The sequence below is a fragment of the Pagrus major genome, chromosome 3 (assembly GCF_040436345.1).
Source record: "Pagrus major chromosome 3, Pma_NU_1.0".
Classification (NCBI taxonomy): domain Eukaryota; kingdom Metazoa; phylum Chordata; class Actinopteri; order Spariformes; family Sparidae; genus Pagrus; species Pagrus major.
In genome coordinates, this window is record NC_133217.1 from 6,681,058 (window position 1) to 6,706,514 (window position 25,457).

A 25,457-nucleotide genomic window follows, 5' to 3' on the forward strand; every position below is an offset into this window, starting at 1 on the left:
AGGGGGCCAGCGGCTCATTTTTGCCCTGGCGGCCTGGAGCAGGTAATACGTCCATGATCTCAACAACCCCTGACATCTTGCTCAGCAGGCTGGATGTCTTTGAGTGTCTTGAAACATTTTTCCAGGTGAAACATTAAATCCCATGACACTGATCAGATTTGATAATCCCATCAATTCTAATCCGTCTCCTTGCTCTCGAGCTCCATTCACAGCGACGGGTCACGCCTCGACAGGAAGTGACGAGCGTGGCCACGAGCGTGACGAACGGCTTGTTCGAAAATACAACAAGGAAGTGGACGTTTATTGTGTATGGAAAATAACCACCGGATAAAAACATCTCTTCACATCGGGGGGGACGCTTCGCTCGCTTGTTGGGTGTCGGGGGAGGGTGAAGTCACCGTGGACTTGCCCGAGAGCCCGTTTCCGATCGTCTCGAGGGATTCTGCTTGTAGCCTGCTAGCTAGCTAGCGATGAACACGGACGTGGAATTTCACATCAGGCAGAATTATCCGTGGAACAAGCTCCCAGCTAATGTCAAACAGGTACTGTGTGTTCACGTTTCCACGGGGCAGGGTGAGAGGGGAGCACCGCTGTGTCCTGGGGGTGGGGGTGAACCTGTCAATGTCACCGCAGTGCTCTCTGTCATACAGGCAGCTGTCAGGGTCGCACCGCTCGCTAACCTCCTCTGTGCTGCAGGCAGGGGTTTCACCGGAGCCATAGTTGACCATCATTGCATTACAGCCATTGAAGCTACGCTGCCTCTGCCTAACCTCACTGGCATCACATGACTGATTGTTTGATAGATGGCGCCACGTGATGTTAGCGCGTGCATGTCACCTGCAGATTCGTACATTGAGTCCTTTGTGCACAGTGTGCAATATAAATGCAATGTCGAAAAATATGTGGGGTGTCTTACTGTTTAATAATCTGCAGAAATCCCTCCTCCTGCATGAACGTTGAGCCATTACGCCAACATGTCGTGGTGAAGTGGAGGCGGGTGGGTGTACAGTACACACAGGAGCTTTGTGCTGCTGTGTGAGCATCAATGTGCATCCTCACCGAAACTGGATTACCATGCAGAAACAGTGAGAAACTTCAATGTGCCTCCAGGTGCCTCTAGACCTCCAGGGTTTGTGCTAATATATTTAAAAATGGTCGGGTTGCACTAAGTTACCAAGTTCTTCTCAGTGTCTTTATCCCTGAAATTGAACATCTGTATTCCTCACTGTGTGGATTAAGGTTTCAGAGGACTGTGACTGAGTGAATGTGCACTAACTGCAAACAGTAGATTTTACAATGAACCCAAATGATTTATCAATTATATTTATCAAATATTGTCCTAACACAGATATATTGTTAGGCATAGTGCTTTAGTGCTCAGAAAACACATCCGTCCTTTCACACTGTCCAGTGCTGCAGCACTGTATTCCCCTCCTGTCTCTTTAAGCCACCCCTCCTGAATACTAAGTCTCCCGTGATTGGTCAGCTCACACATGCCTGACCCAGCAACGCCAACAACAACAGAGCAGCTGAGATAAATAAATGTGCAGAACTAGCTGCCAGATGTAAATTATGCAAATATGTGACATGCTGCCTAATGTGGTGTCCCAAAATCACAGAATTAAAGCCGGGACTACTGACGAGGCATTTCAGGAGCAGTGTTTTCTGTGGGAGAGGGCAGCTTCTGTTGGTGCAGACTTTGACCTTTTTAACTCTCAAGATCTTTTGCATGCACGAGAACCTATGAACACTGAAGGAAAAGGAAAAAAACGAAAAAGCATAAGCAACTGTAAAATATCCTGCCTCTGTTACATATCTTTGTCACAAGTGTTTGATAACTACATTTGAGGGATCATTACAAAAAATGTGTGTATTGGCTGATATATCAATATCAGAATTTTTTACTTTTTTACATCGATATTGGCCTCAAAAGTCATGTATCGATCAGTCTTTAAAAGAAGTTGAATTTAAAGTGGATTGGCCACATCATACCTGATACCTGATCCACCTAATAAGGTCAGTGTTGGGGTTTTTGATTGGTGCATTGTTTAAATATCTGTTTGGAACTAGCACAATATCAATAGCCTTAAGATGGGCACTGCTTTATTGCCTGAACTCGAATCCCTGTCTTAGGTTCTTGTGTCCAAATATTGTTTTCAAACCTTTATTGTTTTAGCTTTATGTCTATAGGTTGCATATTCACAAACTGACGTGTTTGATCAAATTACCAGACATTAAATTTGGCCTTGGGAAATATTCCAGAAAATGTACTCATTCATTCATTCATTCATTCATTCATTCATTCATTTATTCATTCATTCATTCATTCATTCAGGTCTCAGGAAATCATTGAGGTTTTCCTCATTTGCACTGATGTTGAGATACAAAAAATATGCAGAATTAAACCATTTAAAAACAACACTCAGTGAACACAACTGCACACTGAGTTAAAGTGTTTTGATATCATTGTCTTGAATTGTCTTGATACTGTACACATTGCATAGAAAATTGAGCTAATTTTGCCTCTTTGCAGGTTAGTCTAACATGATCCTCACCTGTGTTCTGTGTGTTCTGTGTTTTCTCCTTTGCAGAGTTTGGGGAACTCTCAGCGCGAGTATGAGAAATATGTGCTGCTGTACAGCATCCGCCACCAGCTGCGATTCCGCAATAACCTAGGTGAGGAAGTTTGTTCCTCAAGCTAGTGCTAAACATACACCTTTTACTAGAGGACACATCATGATGAGGTGCGATGTTAAAAGACAAAAGGGTGAACAGATCCTCTTCCATTTTATAGCGCTTGAATAGGGCAGGGTATCGGTGCATTGAGCTAAAAGGAATGCATTATGATACAACAGCCCTGCAATAAATCCTACTGTCAACATGGTAGGATAAATGTCATTATTCAGACATTAGGTGTGTCTAAAACACCTAGATGCACCTAAATCATTCAGAAAGACTTACTTATATTGACATTGTCCTTAAGCATCTTTGTCTTCAGTAACCATCAAAGTGATAATAATACAACTTAAGTAATATGTCACTGAAAATAACAGTCTCTTAATAGCTGTGTAATAGTAAACACTTAATGTAATTAATTGTGGCCTTCTGGAGCTTGTTCAGGATCAATACTCCTTTATTTAACCTGGATTGATCTGTTATAGATTATGTTACTGTATGAACACTCACCCCTGGCTGTGACCTGACTGCTGTGTGTGTGTTTTATGAGCAGTGCGCCACGTGAGGAAGGATGAGCGCAAGTACTATGAGGAACTTCTGAAGTACAGCCGGGAGCACCTGATGCTGTACCCCTACCACCTGTCTGACATCATGGTCAAAGGGCTGCGAGTCACTCCATTCTCATATTACATAGGAATCATGGAGGTAAGCAACTTCTGACGCATTGCACAACAGAGTAGGGAGGATGGGGGTTTGATGTGGGGGGTTAAGCTTCTCATACACCGCAGCATCTGAGTCAGGAGTGCAGCGCTGCTTCCGTCTGAAACCCCTAGACAATAACAGCCACAATTTCATCTGTGCTTTCAGAACAATGAGCTGGGTAAACTCAAAGGCACAGAGCTGGAGATCTTATTGTGCAGCAGCAAAGATTCTCTAATTGGTTTGAAAACATCCAGTAATTTAAATTGAACAATGTCTTCAATTTTAGCCTCCCTGGAAACCGCTGCAGAAAAGGCAGTTTCCAACAAAACAGGGAATCCCAGAACCCATTATAATAAGAATCTGAACCTTTTACAGATCCCTGCTGTCAGCGTAATGTGTTCTCTGTTACCTGGATTATTGAAATACACCATATCATATGGTACACCTGAATAGATCTAGATCATATTCACTTTCCTTTCTGTTACACTCTTTTCTTCAGAAAACACTGTAAGAGCTAAAGGACAGATAAACAACATAAAATAAGCTTCTACAAACACACAATAAACTATAAACATGAGCAAAAGTTTACGGACGTATAACCTTTAGCATACAGAAATGGAAAGGCTAGAAAGCTAACATTAATGAGAAACGTTACTCACTGTTAAATCCACTAAATCACTGTCCTGATTGGATAAAGTGGGCAGGGATACCAGGAAATGTCTTTTCTCCTTTACTGCATAAGCGAGGGGAGGACAGACATGGGTTCCTGACCAAACACTCTTTCACACTGATTACAGTAGGAATAAAGAACTATTTAACACTTATTTTAATAAGAAAATAAGGCTTACAGCATCTTTATAGAAGACACTTCCAAAATTAAAGCTTACAGGAAGTGGTTACCGTATCAATAGACCTTCCCAAGTATGTATAAAGGAGAAACCTGTGTACTTCATTGGCTAGCATGAGTGAGTCATGCACTTAAAATTACATGGCAAACATCACCTCGCCATAGAGTGCATTTAATTATAAGATATATCCAGACATTGTGCAGTTTTAGGAGAGCATGCACTGTAGTGTTTTTCCTCTGTTGATAGACTTGGCTTCAGTCAGTCACTAGGTGTCAGTCAGTGTCTGGTGGAGTATCGTGTTCAGCTAAGGGAGACAAAGAGGACGAGAAAACACACCCAGAGAAAATCTTCTGTGTTAGCTCTGCAGTCAGTTTGGGATCACTCTCGCTGATGAAGCTCAGTGTGTAGTCTGAGGCTGGCACAACCAAGCTCACAGAGAACCAGTCTGTCAGAGATCAGCCGAGTTCTCCTTCAACCCTGACATTCTCAATGAGATTACTGAGACCATGTGTTCACACGGCTGGGAGTGTTGTTTTGCCATACTACATAGAATTATTCAGATTTTTAGGGATGCAGAGTATCGGCCGCATAATGGGAAATTTATGTTAGTGTGCAGTTGTTGTTGTTGTTGTTGTTGTTGTTGTTGTTGTTTCTTCTTCTCTGAGTTTATTGGTGGATTGCAAACCAACTTTAAAGGTGCATACCTCCACCTACTGTATCAAGGTGTGTATAGCTACAGTATATAGCTATATAGCAACCATTTCCCTCTAGCTTTACATGCAAATAATTCATTTCAAGTGCATGACTCAGTCATATAGCCTACATTTACTAAAGGACACAACATTTTACCGACAGTAAACATGTCAAATGTCTTTCTTTCTCCTCTGAGTTTATTGGCAGATCGCAAACCGACTTTAAAGGTGCATACCGCCACCCATTGTATCAGTTAGTTAATACTGAGCCTGTCAGTGAAAGCTTTGGCTTTGTATTGTCGGCTCTATTTATTGGCTATGTAGCAACAGTTTTTCCTCTACCTTTACATGCAAATGACATGTGAAGTGCACGACCAGCTCATGCTTGCCAAAGATGCACACAGGTTCTCCCTATATTCATACTGATCCTATATATAATAATGGTGTAGCTGCACAAATTTCTTTCAACAAAAGTTCTTAGAGGAGGATAAAGTCTATGAGATTCAACAACAACAACAAATCTTATTAGAGCTGTGGGATATTAAATCAGCCATCTTTGCTCACCACATCTCTTGATTACAGATGATTGTTTTGTAATTTCTCTGCATAATGTCCTCAGATGTATTTCCATTACCTCACAGTGTCTGTGCAGATGTTAGCTGCCACATTTACTTCCCATTTCATCAGAACAAATATGACTAATGTGCTCAGTGTTCTTTTTTATGACTTATCTCATAAACAGGAATAACTACAAACCGTTAAAAAGGCTTCCCTTTTTTCCAATGCGGGCCAAACCAAACTTGACCGAGCTTTAATTGTGGCCACTAATTCGCCGAAGGCTATGTCATATTCTGATAATCCCTCTTAAGCACTTAATGAAAATAGGGAGTAGAAATTAGCACGGCTGCCCAGATCTGCAAATCCTGTTATTAATCAGAGGCAGGAGGAAAAATGAGTTTAATTCTTCTTTTCCCTGTCTTCTTTTTCCTTTCTTTTTTTGCACCTCCAGGATATTATGAACAGTGAGAAGAGTTACGACTCCTTGCCCAATTTCACTGCTGCTGACTGTGAGTTTTTGCCCTTTTTTCCTCATTTTCACCCACAATGTTGAAATAACTTTACTCCTACTCCTGCTTTCTCTGTGTCTCTGTTTCTTTTTTTTTAAAGGGCTGTCAGTGTATGAGGTGATGGAGCAGTCACAGTGAAAAGTTGAAAAATCTTTAGGATGCTTAGGGATTTGAGTGAGGGTCATGAGGTCATTTGAGGGGCACTTTAGACTTTAGAAGATCTTTAAGAGATACCTGACATTGTTGTATTATTCATGGTGCATATCAGTTTTTAGCACTGTCATTAAACTAATGCTGATACAATAGATTATTTGATTGATAGATGAATTGTTTAGTGATTCTCATTTGTGAGAATTCTCTGCTTTTCCGTGTTTTAACTCATTATAAAATTAATATATTGGGGTTTTGGACTGTCGGGAGAACAAAATCGAGCTATTAGAAGATGTCACATTTAGCTTTTCCAATTAATTGGGAAAATAATTGGTAGATTAATTTTCTTAATTTGTGCTTTGTTGTTTTTTTCATCTTTGTAAAACTGCTTTTCTAATACAAAGTCCAATTTACAATTTTGACTTAACTAACAAAGTCAATCCAAATGTGTCTAAATGTTTTTCAGGAGGTAAGGTAATTTTTTTGTGTGTTGAGGATAAAGATTGGCACCTGTTTTTTGATTTGATTCTGTGTTGTAGTTTTTAAATACTGGATGGATGGGAGGAAGGCCCACTACTACTTCTCTTGAATAACAAATCCAAGACTGATAATGATAGTTTATGGGAGAAATGGTTTAAAAAGAAGCTGACTAGCATTTCTAATAAACATAGAACATTTCTTTGTTTGTAACCAGAGCACTGGCCAAGCGGTTTTTGGATGAGCTGATTTAAATCCCATTACATGGTGAATTAAAATCACATCTCAAAACAAAACCAATTTGTTACTGGATCACAAAACCAGATCAAGACTGCTTCAAAGCTGAAAGTCGAGTGTAAGGGCAGTGGAGGCATCCTTTGACTTTCTGCTGTCAAGTGAATCAGGCCTTGGCTGTGGCCTTATGAGTGACGGAGTCCTGGCAGTACAGGACCTTCATGCTGTGGAGACAGAAGGCTGCCGGCAGGCTGCCGTGCACGCAGGGGCCGCTCTCCTCTAATCTCCCTGGAGGAGCTTTGGAAGTGTGTCATGCAGAAGTGGGTGGATGAGTGGCTGTGAGAGCGCGAGGTTTACGTAGGCGGATGTTTGCGTGTTGTGTCTGAGTCTCGGTGAAACAGCATGATTCGCGTGTAGGATTGTGCTGCGTTAGGATGCCGAAAATGCAAAATCCCTTAGTGGTCTCTGTTTGTGTTGGCAGCCGTCCCAGCACAGTTAGCTCTGCCCCTTCCAGACCGGTGCATCATAGGCTAGAGGAGGTGACAAGGTGGTAGTTGGAGCCAAAATGTGCCCAGCTTTGCACAAGTGAGGCCATAAAAGTTGCTATATGGCCCACTATTTTCTGACCCTGACCATGCACATGCTCACCGTTATTATTCTCAGAGAACCGTCTGTGTATGTTGTTAGATGGATTACTGGTGCTTCTGTGTGTGTAGAGAGGGTGTGTGGGTATTTGTGTGGATGCTTTCCCTCAGCAGAGTTCGGATGAGTCACTGTCACCGCTGGTGAAGCTGCTTCTTTCTGCAAAGTAAACCTCCAATATGAAGATGGAAACATCCAGAAAAACATATTCTCAAACTTTGCTTCTTGCTGTAATTCTCTTTCTTTTTTTTTCATAAGCCTCAGAGGCTATAATTGAAAAAGGCCAGGGACACTTTTGCAGCAGCCTGATTTATTTGCCGTAATGTAAATGTGCAGCAATTACAAGTTCATGGCCGCTTACTGAAGCATGATTGACTTTTATTTACTTCCTGTTTTTCTCCTCACATAGGTCTGCGGCTGCTTGGCATCGGGAGAAACCAGTACATCGACCTGATGAACCAGTGCAGGTCTTCCAAAGTAAGACGTGTTTCTAATAGAGAGCAACAGGGATGATTAATTTTTGTAGGCTTACCAGGAAGTTAGCATTGCCCTGGTTACCTCGTCAAAAAGCCTACCCAATCTCAAGTCACCTGCTTCCCCGTTTGTCTCTCTTGTCAGAAATTCTTCCGCAGGAAGTCGGCGCGGGACCTGCTACCAGCCAAACCAGTGGAAATCTCAGTGGAGCCGTGGTGGGTGGCGCAGACAGGCTACATCACTGAGGACGACATCAGGGTGAGATAAGAGCTTTGTGTCTTTTCTTTCCCACGTTTCTGTTAAATGTGATAATAGATGTGTGTTTAGATATTTTACTTTTAGTGATAGCAGGCTGGGATCAGTGTGGGGATGGATGATATTGTACTGATATCATTCATCCCAATCAACGATCTACAAAATAAGCGAGAGAATGATGTGTGTCGGTGGGATTTTTACTCCGAGCTTTCATTGAAATTCATGCACATTACCCACCAAGCTACAGTCGTTCATCCCATGAGCCCCTGCACTGCTTGTGGAGATCTCACCTGCCTAAAAATAAATACCTGCCAAGTTTCCAACACTTTTTCTCTTCTTCACATGAAAAAAATAGAAACACTGGAAAACTGTAATCCAGATAGTTATAATATGCAAATGCCTCATCCTTCCAGAGACTGCAGCATGGATACGAACCAACATGTACAGGTGTGCTCTAATGTTTGATGTGCGTTATTACAGATCTGTTCCTCAGCAGAGAAGAAAGCCATTGATAAGATGATTGATTCTGGTCCTCAGCTGGCTGGATCAATGGAGTACAATGTGGTCTTAAGTGAGTATCTGTCACGTGGTGTATTTTAATTTAAAACAACTGTATCTGCAAACATCAGAGTCATGATTAAATTATAGATAGTGTCAACACCTTGTATTCCAATTATCCTAATTTGATTGTTTTAATACTGTTTTCATCAAGAACTGCCAAAATTCTACAAAATATGTTTTTTGATTTATTCATGTAGTTAAGTGCAGTTGGCTTTTTAATTGATTGGTTAGGTCTGTTTTTAGATGTTGTGTTTATGGATCTGATTCTAATTACGCTCACACACACACACACACGCACACGCACAAAATAAAAACCCTGTTTCATTCCCAGTCTGCCAAAAGTAAATGAACATTTCATTCAGTTGTAATTCCATTTGTAACAACTCTCTAAAATTGAGGCCAAATTTAGTTGTGTTGTTGTCTTGGACCTGTTATGTGTATTTTTATATATGAAAGACTTAAAGTGGACTTAACATTTGAAACACCACTGCTAATTAACTTACTCTTAAATTCTAATCCCCCTCTCCATCCCTATGGAAGCCCTAAAGGGCCATGCATTCCTACATTTTATTTCCTCTGATTCCCTGTGATAACGAGTTAATTTCATTTGTTTTCTCGAGATCTCGAGTTATTATCTCGAAATAACAACTGCCGTTTCCCCGAGATAATGGGATCATTTTCTCAGGATCTCGAGATAACGAAACTCTGTTTTCCCGAGATAACGATATAATAATTGAATTAATTTTATCGATATCTCGGAAAAAAAAAAATTTGTTATCTCGAGATCTTGAGAAAATGACCCCATTATCTCGGGGAAACGGCAGTTGTTATTTCGAGATAATAACTCGAGATCAGATGAAGCAGAGGGACTGAAGTTGTGTCCATGCAGTTTATATGTTAATTAGAGTGCAGTTTGACAGAGATGAACCTCTGCCTCAGGAGAACTGGTGACTGGGAACAAGTACAATTAAATACAGGAGACGCAGAGCAGTTTGAATACAAGCAGCTGTTTTAATGAGATTTGATTGGCTGGATTTTATTTCACCACCACCACTGTATGTACAATGTTCTACAATAACTAGTTATTTTGTGTCGTAGGATTGTTTTTGTGAACATGATGTTAATGGGTATTACTCTAATTATGTCAGTTATTCTCACAAAGTATTATTGTGTTTGTTTTTGTACTCCAGGCTTGTACAATCGGGGCTTCATCTACTTGGATGTTCCCATATCTGATGACAGCTGCATCTCAGGTACATCAGTGTGTGTGTATGTCTGTGTGTGTGTGTGTGCCTGTGTGTGTTAGTGAGTGATTACCCTGACTAAACAATGTATGAACCCAAATTGTAACATTGGGAGCTTGAGTGAGCATCATGGGTAATGAACTGATCTGAAATGATGCCTCTTAGTGTCATTATACTGTAGGTATATACAGTATTTATTTCAAGTTTAAACAATGTAAAAAAATACTTTCTTTGTGAAATGTTTTCATAGTTGTTCCTCACTGTTTGTGTCTCTCAGTGCCCCCGCTGGAAGGCTTTGTCATGAACCGCGTCCAGGGCGATTACTTTGAAACGCTTCTCTACAAAATCTTTGTGTCCATTGATGAGCAAACGAACGTAGCGGAGGTAGGCTTTTAGAAATGTGTTTCATTGTCCTTGCCTGCTCCGCTCTTGGAATGTAATATGAGTTTGTGTCTGTGTATGTGTTTATCGATCAGCTTTTCAACTGAGTCCTATTTTTTTTTCTCTCTCTCTCTCTCTCTCTCTCCTGTTCCTTCCTCCCCCTGTGCCTCTCAGCTGGCGAATGTGTTGGAGATTGACTTGGACTTAGTGAAGGTGGGTATCCACTTGTTGCCGAATATGAGACTCCAAATATAATGTACAGACTAAAGTACTTTTTTTCACAAGAGGAGGGGAGAAGTGGCAGATCTGGGGAATTTAGCCCCACTTTCAAAATTGGCACTGACAGAACGCAGAGGTAATTTTCTCTGCTTCCACTGTGGATTTGAAGAGATTTTGAGACGTGCTTTTTCTCTCTCTGTATGCTTGGAGGCACACAGTGTGACAGTAGAAAGAAATTACAGCCTTTTATTGTTTTGTTTTTTTGGTAATTTATGTTTTGGAGCCAGATAATTGAGATTTAAGTTTGGCATCAAATCCCAGAGATTAAAATCATTTTTCAGTTATATTCCTTGTTCCTTTGGATTTACTTTCCAAAGGTATGCTATTATTAACTTTGTGTGCAGGCACGTTGTTGTATAAATATATATGACATCAATTTATTACTGTAGTATAATGGCATTGCTGTTTTTTTAGTTGTTGTAGGCATTTTGAATAAAATAGTTGGAAAATCGGAGAGAGAATCAGGGATATTATTTAGCCTTGCAAGAAGATATTTCTGCACAATTTGTGTGTTTCATTCTGGATACATACTTGCACAAATGTACACCTGAGAGGTAGACTGTCAGATTGGGTCCAACATGCCTCCATGACTCTACCAGAGGGCTGAGCAGCCATTGTCCAGTTGAATTGGAGCTTGAGTTTGACCCAGTTTTTCCATAGTTTCATATTCACTCTTCATCAGACATGGAGCTAAACTCTCTCTCAGTGTTATGGCCTCCAGTGTAACGAGCTGAAGTAACCCCCTGTGCTCTCGGTCTAGTCTCATTGCTGTCGCTGAAAAGTAGCACTTAAGAGAAGTGGTTGAAGGCAGCGGTTGCAACGATTCTCCCAGGAGAAAACCATGTAACTTCAGAGATGATTGAGATGTCTGAGAGGTCTCCTTTGTGCCCAACTTTTCCCGTCGTGACTCGAGTTTAACTATCTCCTCATGGCCTGAGTCACTTAAAAAAATGTCCTCGCCGTGCCTCTTTTGATATGATAAGAGGGTGACTAAGAGTTGACCTCAGCATGCACCACCGGAGCAGTAAGGCGTAGAAAGCAATCAGGCCCGCCATACTTGACTGAGGCGGCCTGTTCAGTCTGTATAAAAGATTTAATGGCAAAGCAAGTTGACGACCATGAATTAAGGGAATAATGAAAAAGCCAGCTGGTAGTTTAGTAGAAAGTACACAGTGTTACCTTTTTTTAAATTCCTTTTATAAGGTAAATTTGACCAGACATGAAGTAATGACTTTTTATTGTGGATCCTCTCGGGCATTAAAAGAGCATCGCTTAAGAGTATTCAGGTAGTTTTTAGGCTCTTTTAGACCCTCACAAGGCAATGTTGATGTCGTAGAATCTGACCATGTGACACAGAAGCTATCGTCTTATATCCAGGGAAGTGGTCACGTTTAGAGTTCTAGATAAACCTGAACCCTTTTTCACAAAACACTGATTATTTTGTGGCTGTTTATTTACTTTAATATACTTTGAATGCTTAAACATCTTTTTTGTTTTAATAATGTATTTCTATTCCTGTGCACACATGACTGAATGTAATGTAGTTGAATTCTCTTGGAGAAAAACAATCTGTGATTAAAAATCAGGTAGGGTTTTGGCATCTCACCAGTTTGAGTCGATATTACACAATGTTACACCAGCATTCATTCAGGAATCCAATTTTTCTCTCACTTTCTCATTCCCTCATCAGTGCTCTTTCCTCTTCCTAAAGTCGAACTCACCTCAATACTAAAAGCCCTTGAGGGTGATGATATCTACATGCATCAGACTAATGATGTCAAAGATGGTTCAAACATCTTGTTTCTACTGTTTTTTATCAGAATGCAGTCTCCATGTACTGTCGCCTTGGCTTCGCTGTAAAGAAAGGTCAGGTGTTCAACTCAGAACAGCTCCACCCCACCTGGAAGAACGCCCCATCTGTCAACAGACTCAGGTATGTACTGACTGCGCAGACAGCTCTAATGTCAACAATTTCAGCCGGCATGCTGTAATTGCAGTGGCGCCATGTGTTGAACTGTGTTTGTCCTTTTAACTTGCATTGTTTTATGTTTTTAGATGCATTTCCCACCCAAAAATTTAATGTAAAGTCTTAAAATTGATAAAACAGTAAGGGAAACTTCAAATTTTTTTTAATGATTCAATCTTATACATATTGGGATATTAGGATATTTACTCTCATGTAGGGAGACAATTACAATAGAATCCAGCATTAGAGGTCATAGATTACATGCAGCTTCCTCAGGAGCCACAAAAGGCTACTAACCTTTTTCACTTATGCAGTAGTACTGTACCAAGACCTGTAAACACACTTGTATGTAGTTTCCCTTATCCTTATATCACTGTGCTCCGTCCTCTGTGTTAGGAGCACCATGGACCCTCAGAAGATGCTGCTGTCCTGGGAGCAGGGCAGTCCTGTCATGGAGGGAGGCTCCTCAGCCACCGACACCGACACCACCAGTCTGGAAGACCAGGGTCTGTCTGGCCACACAGACACGCACACACACACGTGCAGTACACACAAACTCTGCAGTGTAAGCAGATAGATACACATCCTAATGTATGCACGCAAAGCACTTTCTGAACATTACTTGAGAAGTTTTGAAGCAGCCCCGCTAATTAATCCCCCAGAAAGCTCAGAAGTGTTGTCTAAAAGTGTCTAATTTTCAGTCTAATTTTAACTTATGCATGTTGAGGCGGCACCGTTGGGTTGCTTGGATTAACAAATTGGATGTTATCAAAGTGGCTGTTCATCAACCACATTTACATGTTAATAATCAAATAAATGTAAACTATTTTAGTAAGACACATGGTTTGAACACATTTCATTTTCAGAAGCTTTTATCTTCAATATAAGAATGATGCAGTTTTTATTCCATGCATTAATGTTCTGTAATGTCTCAGTAGCAGACACAGCCAGCGTAAGCAGCCTGAGCATCCCAGCCGCACCCACAAAGAGGATCGCCTTCCTCTTTGACTCCACCCTCACAGCCTTCCTCATGATGGGCAACCTGTCTCCGGTTAGTGACTGCATGTGAACGCACAGATTCTCAAAACTTAATGGAAACACCGACTGTACGTCCTGATTCCTCTGTGTCTTTGTCCCACTATCAGAACCTGAAGAGTCATGCAGTGACCATGTTTGAGGTGGGAAAGCTGTCCGATGAGACTCTGGACAGCTTTCTGGCTGAGTTGGAGAAGGTGAGAAAAGCAATGGAAACAAAGGAAATAAAGATTTGCTAGTGCTCATGTGTACATGCTCACAAGCACTTTTTTCTGCTGTCTGTGTCTCCAGGTGGAGAGCACAGCAGAGGGCGAGGCCCAGCGTTACTTTGACCACGCCTTGACCCTGAAAAATACCATCCTCTTCCTGCGCTACAACAAAGAACTCACTCAGGATCAGGGACCTGATATCCCAAATATAGGTAATTATACAGTTACACCCTCTTTGTCATTACCTTCATGGATATGCAAGATCAAGATGTACATGTCTATGCATGTGGTAAATAAGCAGCTTGCAGGCCAGGTGAGTTTTTGTGTTTTTCACCTGGCACGCTGACTTTGATTCAACTTCCTTTCCAGCCTTAACAGGAGAAACTCATTTTTTTGTCTGTTTTCTCTACACAGTTCTCTTTGCTTCTTCATTTGTGGTTTTTGGAGTTGAGATGCAGTCGACTATTCGTATTTGTTATGGTGATGGTGCAGAGTGAAAGTGATGGAACGAGTGTGTTTTGTTGGATGAATGATTTAAAGCACAAATGGCTCATTATTTTCAGTGGAAAACAGAAATGTTAGTAATAAACATCACATGAAATTCAAGTAAATAAAAAAATACAAGTATCTGTAGTGAAGATCTGAGTATCTGAGGCTACTTTTCAGCAGATCAGAAGCTCTTTAACACTTTCTTTTCATCTTCACTCTATATTTGAAAAAAATATTCTGAGATATCGTTACAACATTCCAATCCGACTCTTTAACCTTTTTCTGTCAATAATGAAGCATTTAAAAGTTATTTTCATGTTGAAGTTTTCAATAAGGCTGGAGACTCTTCCATTTGATCTTCCATTTGTGCTGCTTTTGGTAGATCTCTGCGTCAGTAGCCCCTCCTGAATTTGGTCATGCATTTCTGGACTCAAAGGCGTTCTGTGAGAGTAAATCTGTCTTGCGTCTCCAGGGGGAGCAGCAGAGATCGAGTCCTCCAGTGAGCACAGAGCAAATCTCTGAGTTTCCATGTAGCTACCGTTGTGCCACCAGATGCCGTTTGTTTGGCTTGGCTGCATGCCTCACTTCTGATTGTCTTATCTCTCAGTCCTCCTCAGCTGCTGCTTCAGACGACTGCTGAGGAGTGAGCACACTGAGAGCCTGCTGGCAAAAGCTAAACGAAGCCCACAGTGATACAAGACTCTAGTGATGATCCTGATGATTGTTCATTTAGGAAGTGAGGAAATTTGTTGTTGCCAACAAATCTCTTAACAGACTTTGCTGCGACTCTTCAGTGCAGCAACACATGGTGATGGAAAGTTGAATTCTCACTGACAAATTAGAGGCTGTTGTAGAGGAAAGTATGAGACTAAATTACGGAGTTTAATTAGTATTGCATCTCAAAAATCAACAACCAAACAGAAACAACCGTCTTAATGCTCACTTTAACCTGTTTATCTGGGTTTCAGTCAGTGTTTTACATCTGCGAACTCGACTCTGGCACTGATTTATCTCTTAATCATCACTTGCAGGAGCTCATAGACACCTCTTGCTTCTTTTATATTTAGAAGGCAAGAGAGGTGATTATTGAATTGACGAGAATGTCAGGTTGACACTTGTGTCCTTTGAGAGGGCGTTCTTTACAGGAGAGCTTGGAGAGAGAACTCTTCTTCACACCACGGCTACAAAGAAAGAATCCTCACTGTGTGTTCTGGATGTGATACACTACTCTTCAACCAAGTTACTGATTAATTCACACTTGGCAGATTAACTTCCAGGAGCTTTATTTGACCTTCATCATCTGCTACTTTTTATTTAAAAGGAATAGTTCAGAATCTTTGGGGAAGACACTTTGCTTTCTTGCTGTAGTTAGATGAGAAGATTGATACCACTCATATCTGTCTGCAGCTGGTTAGCTTAGTTTAGCATATAGTTTTGGAAACAGCTAGCCAAATTGTTGCACTTGCTTCAAGAAGTGTTAAAACTATAGTCAATAAAAGTAAACATATCATATTTAAGGTGCAGTATTTGGAATCTTGTCAAATTCATACTCAAAAGAAATAGGGGGCAGTATATCACCAGAATTACCACTAACTGCTTCTAACTGAAGTTGCCATTAGCATCTAAGCTCAGTTAGCAGTGCAGCTAGTTGTCAGGACTGGGAGCTTGGAGCACCGAGGGAGTGTTGGTGTTTACACTGCTAGCACAGAGCTTTGGACTGAGACAGGCTGGGACTAGCTGGTTTGCATGCTAACTTCAGTATCTCTGCAACACAACACACAGACCTCATAATCTTAAAACTGTTGTTTCTTCATATTCTGTTGATAATTTTAGTTAATTTTTGAATGTTTTCTACTAAAAATCTTACATATTGCACCTTTTAAATGATTACTTTGCTGAAAGTGAAACTCATCCACACAAATAGTACTTGAGTAAAAGTATCTATTGAATGAATGTTAGTATCAAAAGCAATTGTCTGGCAATAAATGTGTATTTACATGTATGCATGTACTGTATAGTACAAATCAACCAATTATCTCATCCCATATTTGCATTTTTCTGATTTTCAGAATCAGTGTTTTTTCTTTTTTGTATACGATTGCAGATAAAATTAAAAAATTCCTTTTTTTTGCTTTGATGCAGCATGCAATATCTGCAAAGTAACTAGTAACTAAAGTTTTCAAATAAATATAGTCGAGTGGAAGTATAAAGTAGCAGAAAACACAAATATTGAAGTACAAGTACATCAAAATTGTACTTAATGACAGTACAGTAAATGTACTTACATTCCATTGCTGTCCATGCGATTATGCGGTAACTTTAGTCACGTATTGGAGGATACAAGTATACAAACTACATACATACATACACCTCACCACGCTTGGTTCTATAGAAGTTGTGACCGTCTCTCTTTTTTGCCGAACCAGGTTTCCCCTTGGATATGTTGCGCTGCGAGAGCCTGCTGGGTCTGGACCAGGCCACCTGCAGCCGCGTCCTCAACAAGAACTACAAGCTGCTGGTCTCGATGGCGCCGCTCAGCAACGAGATCAGACCCATCAGCAGCTGCACGCCTCAGGTATGACAACTGGAGTGAGGGAGGGCAGAGGAGGATAGTGTGTGGCATGCTGTGATGTTGTGATCTAATCGACAGTTTGTGTTTTTGCCCTCTTGCTTTGTGTACACATTTGTGTGCCCGGAGTGATTTGTGACTGTGTGCATGCTTTGTGGGCGCTCAGCCTGCAGTTGCCCCCCAACGACAACACTACACAAAGAGAGAGGGAGAGAGAGGAGGCGAGGCTCATGAGTAATTCCTCTGCCTGGCCACAGTCCAGCTTCCTAGCTGAGCTCAGAGAGACCGAGGGAAAGAAGTTAAACTCTTGGTGTGCCATTCATGCTGCTGTTTATTCTCACACTGCTGGGACTCAGCGAAGTGGAATTCACTGAATTCTTTTCTTTTGTTTTCTGCTCGCATCTCTAATAGCAGCTTCGATTTCTGCTTCTACGACAACATAGACACAACTAGAATGCCACTCAGTAGAGCACAAACCTCTGCCAAGGCCCAACAGTCCCCTTTATTTCAATCTGCATCAACTTGTACTCACTCATAGAACACTTAAATACACCTGTTTTTTTCCATCAAGATCCATGCATTATTCCATGAGATATTAACGAAAATGTTGTTCTTGCAATGTTGAAGAAAGTAAGAAAAAATTCCTGTATGGGGTTTATTCAGAGCTGAGACCCATCCTCCAGCCAAGTTTCATGGAAATATGTTCCATAGTTTTTGTGTAATTCTGCTCACAAACCAACAAACAAACAAAGGGAATCACCTTTGTCTCTCTTCATTTTGAGTGTGTGTTTATGTAAGAAACGAAATGGAGGGAAAAATGTCCAAGGATGTGTACATGTGTATGTATTAGCTCCGCTCCTTCACACTTAAGTATGTGTGCATGTTTGACTCTCCCTGCAGCACATTGGCCCGGCCATCCCCGAGGTGAGCTCCATCTGGTTCAAGCTGTACCTGTACCACGTGACCGGCCAAGGTCCGCCGTCTCTGCTGCTCTCCAAAGGCTCCAGGCTCCGAAAACTGCCGGACATATTTCAGGTTAATAAACTACTAATAAACCGAACTAATAATTAGTCAAGTGGAGGTGCACTTTTGAGTAAGTGAGTGCATGCTGATACAGACTGTGCTGTACAAGCAACAGAAATGTCTTTGAAGCCGGATAAGAAAAATCCTAAGTGTGATAAGAAAAACGATACTTGGGACGCTTTTTCATTCCTTTTCAACACCTTCCCTTTTCCCTTTTTCACCTTCCTTTTTTAAAATTTTGACCTTGCTGTTTCATTTGGTGGAACAGGTAATCAGAGCGCTGGAGGGAGGTTAAATTCAAGGCCGTTTCCTTTGTCCCCGTTCATCAACTCTCATTTCTCAACAAAGCACCTGGTGCATCACAATCGCAGTCATATCACACCGTGCACCTGCATTTTACTCCTCAAAGGCTTCCCAGTGGTCTTGGAATTTTTTAACTATCCTGGGAATGTGAGACAGGGGACGAAAGAGAGTTTGATGCAGTAAATTCTCAGGGGAGGACAGGTAATATCATGCAAATGGGTCACTTTTATAGCAGCGTAAAGCTTTCTACTTGTTGTCTACTTCTCATTTTATTCCTTTAAGTAGGAAAAAACATGCAGAAGTCATGGAAGGTGACATGTCAGTGATGTCTCCTCTCCTTCAACTTTGTTTTCATTTGCTCAGTTAAACCACGTCTAATATAAATAGTAGTGAGATTATTTATCACCTGTAAAAAAGATATAAATGTTATTTTCTTTTAAATTCTGAGCTGCTTTTCCTTTCTTTTGCTGGTTTTCTTTCCCACTACCTTATGTCAAAAGTGTTTATGACAAGCAATTTACATATTATATGAGAAGCCTCCTTATTATTCATCATAACTCCATTCAGTGAGTAATGAGCTGCCCCATGATGCTATAGACCAAAACATCGCAGTCCTGATGGTTTCAGTGATGAGCAGCTTTAAATGAAACCTTTAGTTGACCTGTCTGTGTCTCTCTATTCAGGTCTACGACAGGTTGCTTATCACTTCCTGGGGTCACGACCCTGGAGTCGTGCCTACATCCAACGTGCTGACCATGCTCAACGATGCCCTCACACACTCTGCTGTACTAATCCAGGTAAACACACAAACACACACACATGCTCCAGTTTTACAATGAGGTTTCTTTAGGAAGTTGTTTTTTTGTTTTAATTGCTTGGATTTGAACTGTATGTATCTGCTCTCCTTGTGTGGGTATATAAACTATATTGTTATGTGTGTCAACCCTCAGGGTCACGGTATGCACGGTCATGGAGAAACAGTTCACATCCCATTCCCCTTTGATGAGGAAGATCTGAAAGCAGGTGAGTTAATATACATGGTAGATGTATATTAAGTAGATGTAAAGGAGAATAATTCAGTCTTAAAGCTACATCTAATTTATTTGTTTAGTCTTATGAGAAACAGTATTGTACAGAGCAGGATTAACGTACTTACTGATAATATTATGATCATAAACCACAAAATTTTTCAATATTTGCACGTTGTCACTGCCATGTTGTGTGCAAATGTTTAACGTAAACTCAGTCAAGCTCTGCTGTTTTTTTCTGGGGGCTCACTTTTTTCTGGTGGCTTTGAGGGTTTTAACTCGTCAAACATCATGAAAGGGTTTTGAATCCTCTGAAATCCTTTTCTTCGTGAATTTGTGTCTCAAGCTTAACACTAACACCCGAGTCTCATCCCCTTAATACATTAAGAATATCACACCCTCTGGAGAAACATATTTTGTATGGCTAACAATTTATATGGAGGTACATATAAACAATTAACTAGTTGCTTATTAGCAGGCATATTAGGAGCATATTAGTTTAATCATTAAAAAGCACTTACTTATGCCTTATTCTCACTAGTAGAACCTAAGTATCAAACTACCAGGAAGTTAGTTATGAGCAAAACCTCACTTTGAATGGGGAACATATTGTGAGTTTAAAAGACTTAATTTAGAGGCTGTTTACACCTGACGTTAACATGCGTCCCGGGTGATCCGAACACGATTGGACAGCTCTACATACAACCACCACTGTAATTCAATCATCTAAACAACTTGTTGCGTTGATCAGGGATGCATTCGACCACATGTATTTTGTAGTGTAAACGCTGACTGTCCTCATGCATCCCCGACAAGGTCGTCATAAATGCAGGACGTGATGGTTGTTATGGTGACAGGCCACCCACTGACGTCCTCTGTGAAACAAGAAGAAGAAGCCACAACAACAGGCAGAATAGATTACACGCTGTCTGATTTCCATGCAGTTTACTGGAATGCAAATTACATGTTTTGGCTCTCTTACATGCTGATGTTTGCAGCAGATTTTTAGGGAACAAACAACCTGTTTCAGCTGATTTAATTATTTAACTAGTCACAGCAATATCCCCAGTCTTCCCTTGTAAAAAGTGTTGTTGCGGCACTGCGTTTAACAGCTGTTTTCAACTGATTTCACCATTTACATTAAATTTATGAAAGAAGAAATCATTTTCATTGATGGGCAACATGTCAAATTTACAATTACAGTCAACACTAACTAATATATGCTACTTCTTTGTAGCCTGTGGAGAAAGTCTCCAGACTGCCTTAAAAAAACACTCAATTGTGCGAGTTGTTAGGCGAAACTTAATGAACTGAGTGAAACGTGGTCTCTGACAAATACTTAATTATTTGGGCCTTCTTTTAAATTCTGCATATGTTATACATGAAGTTATTTCCTTCTTTGTGTAAAAACCATTGTGTCCCAGTGCTTTACGTTTTTTTTTTCATATCATAATACACCTACAGTTTCCTTACTATCAGTAATTAGGATGATAGTCGTAGTTAATGGCTTAGCTCATTATTATTTGTAAAATATGGTAATGCAGAATAAGGCATTAGTAGGTCCTTTGTAATAACCAATAATGAGCCAAAACGCCACTAATGATGCATGCTAAAAAGCAACTTGTTAATGGTTAAAATGCGTACCCTAACATTTAGACATTAATAGAAGTATCTGCGATTGGAAGCATCACTCACGTTGTTTGTGTCGTCTCTTTCCCACTCCACTATTTCTCCAGATTTCTCCTACTCCAACATGTGTACGCACAAATCGCTGCAGAAGCTGAAGGAGAACGTGGACCTGGAGCATCAGTGTGGCTACATCACCATGCTCAACGCCAACAACAGGCACCGTCGCAGGCCCAGCGACAGCACGGAGTGCAGAGGTAGGGGCGCTAATGCAAATGAAATGTGTATGTGAGCATTTGAGAGACGAGACCTATAGTCGAATTAGTAACAATGTCCTTGCCTCTGGTGGCTATTGGCACTGATGGTGGAAATTAGATAAAGATTGCTCACAGTCCAGTTTAATTATGCTGTTTGTCTGCATAATTGTGTCCCTCATTGTGATAGCCCTTTGCTAATGGACGTGGATCGAACAATGTTAGCCTTTACTTTGAGATTTACTGAATGAATCTTGCCGACGTCAGTGAGCACAGATTTTGTTTAACATAAATTTCATGCACCAAACAGTGAACAGTTTCTTTTAACTGATATTTATTCAAAAAGTTGAATGAAGGTTCTTAACTGAATGGTCTTCAAGCTGTAATTGAGCTATTGTAGGCACTTTTTTTCAAGGGGACACCCATCTAGGTGGAGGCCTTGACACGAACGGCAGCACCGAGTCCTTTGAGCTTGTGACAGAAGAAAACAACGGGGACGGCAAAGTAAAGACAGACAGTAAGTCTACTTTTTATCTTTTATCCAGTAACTTTTGAAGAGTTGTTTGAGGGTCTAAAGAGACGGTAAAGATGGGAAAGACATAGGAAATTGTGACAAAGGTCTCATGCTGGGTTCAAACCCAGTTAATGGTAATGATATATGCCTCATGCCGTACTGAATGTTCCAATCCTTTTCTTTCAGCCCTTAACTCTGAAGACGAGTGGGTCCCTCTTGAGCTGTGCTTTGGCATGCCCCTCTTCAGCTCCGAGCTCAACCGCAAAGTGTGTCGAAAAATCGCCTCGCACAAACTGTGCTGCAACGAAAGGTAAAAAAAAAAGCCAATACAAAACACCCAGCATCCTCAAAAATTTCACTTTTGTTTAAAAACACAGAGAAAAGTGTAAAGTCGTGTGTCGAAGCGGTGCCAGACTCCAGCTTTGTTGTTTTTTTCAGCCTTCAAGAGCTACTTCACTCAAGCCGAAAGCTATCGCTGAAGGTGTTGAGCTTCGTTCAGTCATTCCAGGTAAAAACACTCTGCTGTCTCTTCAGGCGGCCACTTGAGAATATTCGCAGAAAAGAAATAACAACGACCAGTGAAAATATCAGCAGTTTGATATTACAGATCACGTCAGTTAGAATCACCAACACAAGACTTAAATTTATTTAATAAAATTGTTGGTTTAGATACAACAAGATCAAGATCAACAAGGACAATGTGGGGAAAAGACATACATTTGTTTTCTGAAGATAATGAGATATTCAAGCTGTGATCTTGTGGAAAGTAGCTTCACATGAGAAAACAGCTTAATTAAATCTTTTATTTGGAATAAGAATAAGTATGAGCAGCACTTAAGTGTATTTTTTTCTTGAGATAACTAAGTCATGATTTTTATATAACTTAAACTTGACTTAAAACAATTATCAGCAACCATGACCGCTCCTGCCAGGTATTTCATTACACCTTTTGTTTTTAATCGATCGATAATACAGTAAATTATTCTTACACCAGTCAGTGAATTTTTATTTAGTATGTATCCTGATAAATTTGTCAACCTCATAAGTATAACGTTATCATGACATGATCCACAACAGACCTCTAACTGGATATAAATCTACTGACGCAAATGTTTTATTTAACTTTACTGGAACATGAAAGATAAAGCATTAACAAGCCAACCATGAAGTGCCGTGTATCACGCTTGTAGTGTCCTGAAAGTCGGAGGAGAAACCAAGAAAGAACTGCAAGCATGAAAAAGCATGCAAAACAATTAAATCGTTGAAATTGAGAGCAGTAACACGAATAATGAAAAATAAGCTTATTTGTGAGTGTGAAGAGGAGGAATAATCAAGATTTGAAGGAAAAGCAATTTAATAGAAAATGGAAGGGAATGATAAATAAGTAGTTTTAGTTTAAAATTTGAATGTCCTGTCTCTTTTGTGTGTCGTCTGCCCATGTTGCAGACCTCACTAATGTAACTGAGCCTCGTGGCGCTGTCTGCATGCTACATGCTACATTAATACACAAACTCTCAACCTCATCATTTGAGAGTAACTATTTTGATGATAGATTAATTAAAAAGATAAATTATTTCAGTCATTTTTTTGCTGGTTCCAGCTTTTCAAATGTGAGCATTTGCTGCTTCTCTTTGTCATTTATGATAGTAAATGAAGAGTGTTTGGGTTTTAGACTGTTGTTGGACAAAAGAAGAAATTTGAAGCCTTTAGTTTGGGCTATGGGAAATTGTTATGAGCAATTCACAGTATTGTATAGATTAAACAACTTAAAAACTTTATTAATTGTGAAAATAATATGCAGATTAATCAATAATGAAAATACTGTTAGTCGCAGCCGTACGTGCAGCCATCTTGAGACCATTTTTGGAGACATTGCGAGTAAAATTTTATGACAAGGAGCACTGTGCCACTTGCAGACATGCCCCCTTTGATTTAGCTTTTTAAAATCATCATCAAATATCATATGAAACAGCAGCATTTCTGCTTGTAACATGTTGCCATGACTGCCACAGCAATTAAAAAAAAGAAAATCACAAAAGAAAACAAAACCTTTCGAGACCTGCACAGCATCACTTCACTTTGTGAACATTGTTATTTCTGTAAATTCTCCATTTATTACTGAAGCATTTATCTGTGAGGCAGTTAAAATGGGAGAAAATGTGTTTCGTTGCATGACGATTTAAGTGATGCTCCTAAAATTTTCAGCAGGGAGCACCAGTGCTGCATTTGGAAAAAGTAATTCTGGGGCCCTGTCTATGTGATTTGGATGTTTTCCAAAGCAGAAATGAATCAGACAGGAACTGTTCTACCTCGCCTTTCCTGACTTTATTTTATACCGGAGAGATGTATCCTTCCCCCACATATCTCATCCGCTCTGCCTGATGTTCTGATCTGTGACATTTGCCCCTTGTGTTGACAGGAAACTGTTCAGCCCGCTGACATGGACAGCGGCGTGTCGAACCCTCTCAGTCAACCCCCGGCGGAGTCCGGTGTCCCCCTGCCCGCCCTCAACCTCCTCTTCAAGGACGGGCAGCTGAAGGAGTGGAGCGGGCGGGCCCCTCCTCCCCTAGACATCACAGCTCTGCAGAAGGACCAACCAACATAAAGCCCCCCCGAAACTTCCCAGTTTGGTCACGAGGAAATTCTTAATCGAGGTCCAACCCTGCATCATCATCACAAGGAAACACTCATTCAGAAACCTCGCCCTCGTATCCGTCAGTGTCCACTCATGGGAAAATTAACCCCCGCCAGCACTTTGTCATATACCTACTGTATGAGGAATCATCCTTCTGACACTAGTTCAAACCCTCTCCTGCTCTTCCCCTCTGTGATTCCTCGTATCTGTAGTAAGGCAGTGTTATCTGTTGGGTTGGTGCTATTATCACAGTATATAACAGTGATGCAGGTAAACAGCATTATAACCTGGAACACCATTTAACTGGAAACACGAGCGCTGTTCTCCAGTGACCAGCCCCTACCCTTCAATCACTGGATGTTTTGTGATCCTCGGGAGCGGAGTGTAAAGTGCTTGATATTGAATAGATGTTGTAAAAAAAAAAATGACCCACAAAGTAAATCAAGTGTTGAACAGACTTCTTCAGGAATCATTCGACAATATGCATAGGACCAAGTGTGGAGTCCAGATACAGACCCCGCTGCCTCCCCGTGTTGTCTCATGTTAAGTGATCTGATGCATGATACTGTTGCACAACTCATACCATAAAAAAGAAAAAAACTTTTCTCTTTACTTGTAATCAATATTTGGGGCATTTATTATTTGCACTGTGCAGGATTTCTCCAAACCTGTGGATGAAGTAAATGTCATGTTTTTTTTGTTTTTTTCAAGCATTGGATTCGTCGTAGTGCGCACATGATGTAAGAGCTCACGTTTGCCACAAGAAAGTGTTTCCTCTTGGAAACTTATTAGAAATTGACTGGGCATCAGAGAAACTGCTGTTTTTTTTTTTTTTTAGTCCTTTGTTTTCATTTTCTTCTCAGTACAAGAGAACACCAAAGACCATTTTCTTTTCCTGTATAATGAGTTTTTTAATCTTGAATCTGTTTTATTCTCCTACCTTTTTCTTTTGCTGCCTTATTACTGCCAGCCAGCCAATCATAAACCACCAGGTCTTTGATCAAATCCCTGGATTTGATTTGCTTATGTTTAATTATTTTTGCCTTTCTTAGATTTTACAGATGATTTATATGTGCATTTGAATTTGAATGAGTGTAAATAACCAATAAAAGCAACATGATTGG

General features: G+C 40.5%; 1 protein-coding gene across 2 annotated transcripts; it reads left to right on the forward strand.

Annotated features, from left to right (window-relative positions):
* Positions 1-246: 246 nt before the first annotated feature.
* fam91a1 (family with sequence similarity 91 member A1) lies at positions 247-25,457 on the forward strand. Of its 2 annotated transcripts, none has more exons than XM_073463396.1 (24): positions 247-542; positions 2,592-2,676; positions 3,230-3,381; positions 5,928-5,985; positions 7,898-7,965; positions 8,107-8,220; positions 8,698-8,788; positions 9,969-10,031; positions 10,300-10,406; positions 10,578-10,616; positions 12,503-12,615; positions 13,045-13,154; positions 13,587-13,699; positions 13,794-13,880; positions 13,975-14,104; positions 16,808-16,956; positions 17,851-17,985; positions 18,960-19,073; positions 19,227-19,299; positions 21,041-21,187; positions 21,600-21,701; positions 21,885-22,008; positions 22,137-22,206; positions 24,118-25,457. In XM_073463396.1, the coding sequence occupies exons 1-24, from the start codon at positions 471-473 to the stop codon at positions 24,301-24,303; spliced, it is 2,502 nt and encodes an 833-aa protein (XP_073319497.1). In that variant the 5' UTR covers positions 247-470; the 3' UTR covers positions 24,304-25,457. The 2 variants fall into 2 exon arrangements, with proteins under 2 accessions (XP_073319497.1, XP_073319496.1); XM_073463395.1 differs by having other exon boundaries at positions 308-542; positions 21,585-21,701; positions 24,118-24,916.